This window comes from Porites lutea, chromosome 2, assembly GCF_958299795.1.
Source record: "Porites lutea chromosome 2, jaPorLute2.1, whole genome shotgun sequence".
NCBI classification, from domain to species: Eukaryota; Metazoa; Cnidaria; class Anthozoa; order Scleractinia; family Poritidae; genus Porites; species Porites lutea.
The window spans coordinates 13,392,440-13,399,261 of record NC_133202.1 but is presented as its reverse complement, the minus strand read 5'-3'; the positions used below and the strand labels follow the sequence as shown (position 1 = coordinate 13,399,261).

At 39.9% G+C, this 6,822-nt stretch overlaps 1 protein-coding gene across 1 annotated transcript; it reads left to right on the top strand.

Annotated features, from left to right (window-relative positions):
• Positions 1 to 709: 709 nt before the first annotated feature.
• LOC140926657 (contactin-associated protein 1-like) lies at positions 710 to 2,375 on the top strand. The gene is made up of 2 exons (XM_073376376.1): positions 710 to 817; positions 1,765 to 2,375. The coding sequence occupies exons 1-2, from the start codon at positions 751 to 753 to the stop codon at positions 2,373 to 2,375; spliced, it is 678 nt and encodes a 225-aa protein (XP_073232477.1). The 5' UTR covers positions 710 to 750.
• The last annotated feature ends 4,447 nt before the right edge of the window (positions 2,376 to 6,822 follow it).

Here is a 6,822-nt window from a genome sequence, read left to right as displayed (position 1 = left end):
TTTTCAGCGGAAAGACATCTGTGAGCAGGGAATAAGTCAGCACAGAATTTGATGCTCGGCCAATTTCTGTAATCGTCCATCGTTCTGCTAGTGATAAGCTAGCCGTTAAATCAGAAGCTAGTCTTATTTCGGTCAAAGAAAGAGAAAGAGTGTCTGGCAAGGTTTCCAGTCAAAGATTTGTGAACTCGTTCTGGCAAAACTCACTTGGTGTTAAAATATAGACTGTCATACGCACCTTATAAATTCATCTGCGCTTAACGAGTGTCTTTTGGTCCATAACTTTCATAACAACTGCTCCACAGAATGTCACTGATAACACGTAGCGCAGAAGAGTCTTGAAGTATGACTGCACAATTAATGTCACAAAATCTACCTATTATAAGCGGTCCCTTCGGGATTTTTTGTGTTTTACGTCATCCTAACCATTTCGTACTTGCGGGCGCAAACAATAGAAACGTCATCATTACCTACCGATTCCTCGCGGCCCTGTTCAAGCAAATCGAGATTTTTTCTATATTTACTGTATGACTGTATATTTCAACTGTAAGTACTTTCCTTAATATACGCGTAAGTTACTAGAGTGCCTCCTCGGGATTTCGCCTTCTGGGCAGTAACTGCGCGCGTATTGGCGAGTTGTTAACAGTGATAACAAATTAAGATGATCAGATGATGATTTTCCTACACATTTTTTTTTTGTCAAATCAGAATCTTTGCGCCACTAACCCCTGCCTGAACAACGGGACATGCTACATGGGATATACTGAGAAAAAGTACGCTTGTGTTTGCCCAGTTGACTTCAGAGGTGAAAACTGCGAAGGTAAAAAGTATTGTAATAACTTCAACACAACCTTGTATTTATCAAGAGTTATACGTCTCGATGGATAAATGTCTGCCAGAATTGCCTCATAACCTGAAACTGCCAAGTTAAGTAAAGGCATATGGTTATGAAGGACTCGCGGGGGGATTCCCAAAGTGACGGGGATGTCCGTCGGAAAATGAAAATTAGGCTCCTAAGGAAGACCAATGTGGGTGTGGCTCAAGCTTAAAGTGACCCCTAAAGGAGACCATACTAAAGCAGACATCTAAATAAGAGTTGGGGATCTAAATCAGGTGCCAGGGGTGTTAACTGTGTTCTTTTTTAAAAGTTAGCGGATTTCTGTGAAGTAAGTGTCACGTCATTTTTGGTAAATTTCTTTAAGCACAGCCCTAAGAGATACCTGAATGGGCAAATATATAGTGAACACCAAACACCCTAAGTGAAACCAAAATCTGCAAATTACACCGCTATGTGAGACGATGAGCAACCCCCTCACTTTTATATGGGAGTTCCCTGCGGGGAGAACTTAAATACACTGAGATCGAGGTACGTAGGTTTTGTTAGCTGAATTGGAAATATTTTGAATGACTAATCAACAGTTACTGGATTCGGCTTATCTTTCGCGTAATATACATGAAGAATTATGCAAACTGTGGAGCCTGTTAAACATGTTGAATTCACATCGGCCGATAAAATTGTCCTCGATCTACATAATACTTCATATCATACCAAAGCGGAATCCAATCATTGCCAATTAATTAAATTGCTCCTTCATTTATTGTAATATCTGTAGCATCTGTATCTACCCTCTCACAGCTTTTTACTCAACCTTTCTACTTCGGGCAGTTTACCGATACTTTTGTTTAGTACACGACATATTTAATAATGAAGCACAACGTTTCTTAAATAATGAATCAAATGAATAACTTAGAACTTTCTCTATGCAGTTGCATTCTTATCGTGCAGCGATTTAAAGAAGGCACACCCTACAGCAACAAGTGGATATTACATCATTGATCCAGATGGAGAGGGAGGCCTGGAGCCATACTCAGTGTACTGTGACATGACTGACAAGAATGGAGTTGGCGTGACAGTCATCAGTCACGACAGTGAACGCAGGACGCTTGTTAATGGACATGAATATCCAGGCAGGTACTCGCGTAACATTCACTACACAGGAGCGAGCCTGTCTCAGTTGGCGACACTCACCCGTTTCTCCTTACACTGCGAGCAGTTTATCAGGTATGAGTGTCACGGTGCAAGGATATTAAAACATGGATCGTCATGGTGGGTGTCACGTGATTCTACTAGGATGAGTTACTGGGGTGGAGCATCCCCTGGAAGTGGTAAGTGCGCGTGCGGGATGAACAACTCATGTGCAGACCCCAGTTATGGCTGCAACTGTGATAAGGATGACCCTGTATGGCGTGAAGACAGCGGTCTCTTGACTGACAAGACAAAGCTTCCAGTAAAACAGCTAAGGTTTGGTGATACTGGTCATAGCACCGAGCGAGGCTACCACACTCTGGGAAAATTCAAGTGTTACGGTACAGCATAATGTCACACAGACAAGCTTGTTTTTATCATAATTTATTGTTGTTTAGTGGAATGTTCAAGAAGTCAGGCAAATTTCAGGCAACTGCATTTGGGGGTCAACTCAAAAAAGCCTCTACAAAAGTAATTTATAAGCTTTCGGACTCTGAACAAATAAAGCACATGTTAGATCACCGTCTGGAGCACTCCCCGGGAGGGGGTACTCCTTGGATGTGCGGCACGCTGCCTGAGACCCTGGCCTTATAATTTTCCCTACGCTACTTCAGAACTGATTCTTTGTTCTCAAGTAAAAACAAAACCTTACCCTATTTGACACCCTTACGCTTAAAATCTATAGTCAATTTCAGAGAAGAAGGATCAAAAACCATTCTCTTTGGTGCCGCACATACCTCTAGAGCTTATGTAACGGAGTATACCGCCCCCTCCTCCCGGGCCGAACAAGGAGTAACAGCGTGGTTGAAGGTTCATTTTTGAGAGGGTGTTGCATTACAGACACCAAAATTATAGAGCCGACGGGTCTGTTTATTTTATGGATAACGTTTTGCTCAGTTAACTGTCTTGGCCAAATTTAGACAAAGACAAAAAAAAGGGGAAGAAAAGTGCAAGGACAGCTTTGACGAGCGATGTGACAAGGAAAGGATCGAAGCGAAGTTGTGTATGTATCTTGTTACACCGCGCACGCGCTTTACTGTATATAACACTATTTTGTTTTTTGTTTTTATCAGCCAGTTTCGTGACTGGGGTTGATAACCGGTTTCTTTCATAAAGAAGAAACTTGTCGCTTTACATTCTTAAGCTAAAATTACTAGTAACTAGGATATGATAGTTATCTTTGCTTCTACATAGGCTTCCTTGCCATTAATACTTTCAACATTTGATCTTGTAAATAATTTAGTTAGAATAAAGTATATTATCTTTAATGTATCATAAATTTCTGTATACTGTTGTTGTATTTGTATGTGTTTATTGGCAAAAATAAATGAATGAATGAATGAATAAGTGGTAAGAAAGAACACTAGACACGGTCTTCACAGGTTTTCGCCTTTTTTAAGACCAGGTATAGAAGATATAGAGAGTTATAGAGTACTTGAATTATAACTTAAAATTAGAGACGCAAACTAAGTTTAAGTATGTTGATTTCAAATTAAAAGCGACGCGTTGTATGTACACTAAGCTAAATTTAAATCAACAAAACATGTTTAATTCAAACAGATTTAACGACATAAAACTCAGCTGAGTATTTTAAACAACTGAAGATAGAAATTACCTTTGAATTGGAATAGAACTCATCTTTGAGCTTCAACTTGTTTATTGATTTGTTCTTTTTTAGTTATTATTTTGGGCTATTAATCATAAATACAGTCGAATTTAATTACTGTCAATCCGTTGCGTTGCTGAAGAACTCTCTTTAAATTGGAAAGTTGATTTGTAGAAACGTGTTTAATTTTGGTTTAAACGGGGCTTAAACAAGGTCACCTACTTTTCAGCATATAGTTTTGAGTAGCGATATGATTTACATTTCCCAGTATGAATAGCAGTGCAGCTGAATAATAATGTTGTTTAATAAGCTACTTATTTTGCGTTTTTTACCATGAATAAACTTCATAATATTCTGGTGATAAACATTCAGCTGCTGTGAAATTGTAACTTAATTTGTGTCTGTTCTCGTTTTGGTTCTCGTCAACTGAAGTCAAGAAAGTCTTCCCTTTCCTTGCGCATGCACAAAAGTCATCCGGCTCCCTGGTCTTGCTGTAGTCTTTACAAATTGGGTCTCCTATGTAATCGGACTGAGGACACGTGATTCTACAAGGTCCATTCCAGTTTATAGTCTAGTGGCCATCAGAGCATAGGTGATAGTAAATACCAGCCTGAGTGGAGTAAAGGAGCCTTGTTCGACTTCTAGCAACATGCACATAATTATGAATGTAATATATGCAGAATGACTCAAAGAAATAAATTAAACTGAAAATTACACCCTTTTTTGGCGCCAACCAATTCACAAGCAGTGGCTTTGTTAATGTTGGGGGCTTGACTATGATGGCAACAAAAAAACCAGGAAGGACTCCTTGATTTCTCACGGTCGATTAGCCTTTTTCGCACAATCACAGAGATTCAACTTGCCTCTATTTGTCGATGGCAGCAGCGATACAACACTGATCACGAAAGTCTGCCCTTGAAGAAAAAATGCTTTGAAAGGTCACGCTCCCTTCTGCTTTGATTTTTTTCTGCAAAAGATATTTGCACGATTAGCTTCACTTTCATTTTTACCTTTATTTACATTTGAAACCGCGTGAGAAGTGTTTCTTTTTCAGAGGGTGGGTCACGCACAAGCTCACGACGACGACGTCTGTTGATTGGGAAAAGACTGGAACGAGAACGTCAGTTTTGGCGGGAAAAAGGAAACTTAAGATACAGTCGGTCGGTAGGTCGACGACGACGAGACTGAATGTAAACACAAATGTAAAACTGTGATGTTCGTTCGCAACAAAGTATTTCACAATGGCGTCTTTTAAAACAATGCAAGATCTTATTTTTTAAGCCGTACGTCTAATTTCATTGACGATGAAGAATTTTTTGTCTTGTCTGACCTTTTCGAGTGGAAAAACGTCTACTTTCCGTACGAAATTATTCAACTTTCAACTTGAATGAGATGTCCGAGTCCGAGTGTCTGTCAGAGTTTAGATTTCGAGAAAGAGACATTCTGATGTAATAGCTGTTTTCCATATAAAATTTATTTCCTCTATATCAAAGATATATGATTTGCCTTACCTACATGCGTACAAACAAATTTATGACTTACGAGTTCGCTCGCTCGGCCTCCACAGCTGTTGTCATTCTTCGAAGTAAAATCAATTCACTAGTCGAATTTTCAACATCGCTTGTTAGGAGAAAAAAGGAACGATACCTGGATTTACGAGGATAAGAAGATGCAAAAGACTTCAAAAATCGCTTAAAACAGTGGATTTATACCTGCCGAAGCTTGTGGTTTGCAGGACGACGTGATTCTACTTTGTTGTCATTCTTCGAAGTAAAATCAATTCACTAGTCGAATTTTTAATCAACATCGCTTGTTAGGAGAAAAAAGGAACGATACCTGGATTTACGAGGATAAGAAAATGCAAAAGACTTCAAAAATCGCTTAAAACAGTGGATTTATACCTGCCGAAGCTTGTGGTTTGCAGGACGACGTGATTCTACTTTGTTTGGCGTCGTCGACGACACCACGACGACGAAATTTACTGGTCGCGCTTGCGCAGTACACTGTAACTCACTTCCGGTCGTCGTCGACCAAGTCGTCGTGGTGGTTCTTAAGTTCCCAAATACTCAGAGATCGGCGGTATCTTGTATTAAATTTGTTTCCTTGGCTTTTTTGGTGAAGCTTGAGGCACGCGAAGCTAACAACTGGCGGAGAAGCGCGAGCTCGAATCCCTGCTATTGAGTTTGTGTGCTTTTTCTTTTTTTCCTTCCTACTTTTAGCATTTTTGCACGATCAAACCCTGGGGGGGGGGGGAGGGGGGGGACTCCGCATATGAAAGGGCTGGGGATTTCACAGCGGTCAAACGAGTGAAATTTGCAAAAGTTAAGCGAAATACTTCAAAGTTAAGGTTGCTACTTTCACTATCGAAAGTTTAGGGTATTACCAACATCCTGTTAGTTTACTAAAATTTTTAAAAGTTTACTAAAAAAGTTCTAAGTGATTGAAAACCGATGCTGACGTTATTATCGGCGCCATTTTCAAACATGATTCTCTTTTAGAAAGCGTTTTCAGCGAAAAAAGCTCAAAATTTTGAGAAAAATGGAAAGATAGTTATGTTGACTAACTGATTTATACATCTTTGCCCATTTTTCTCTAACTGGTAAATGAAATCTCAGCAATAAAAAACAAAAATAACGATTTTAGACGTTTGACCGCGGTGGTGCTGGGGATGCTCGTCGGAAATTTTGAATTAACTGCGCCTTACAGGAGACCGATCTGGGCGTGGCCCAAGCTTTTTTTGACCCCTAAAAGAGACCATGTTAAAACACAGACAATATATATATATATTTTTATATTTTTTCTCTTGCAACCCTAAACGAGACCTTCACGGCTAAATATAACGGCGTTTTGCCCAGAACACCCTAAGCGAGACCAATACACATACTCGCACAAACAAGGGAGGTGTGCGCGCAGAGAAGCGGAAGGTCGAAAGGAGACACTGGAGAGCAGTTCGCTTCACTCGATTTGTGGATTACAGATTAATGTTTGACTCGGAGCGTTCAATTAGCGTCTACACCGTTAAGATCAAGAGTGACCCTTGATTTGAGTTTAGTCAAGAAGAACAGGTTATACAGCTATTTCGAGAAAGGTTGTCGGAAAAAATGTGCACGAGACCATCCGAAAGGTAATATGGGATATGATCAATACACAGTTTCTGACGACTTTACCTGTCGAACCTCCTTTTGTTGCTTTC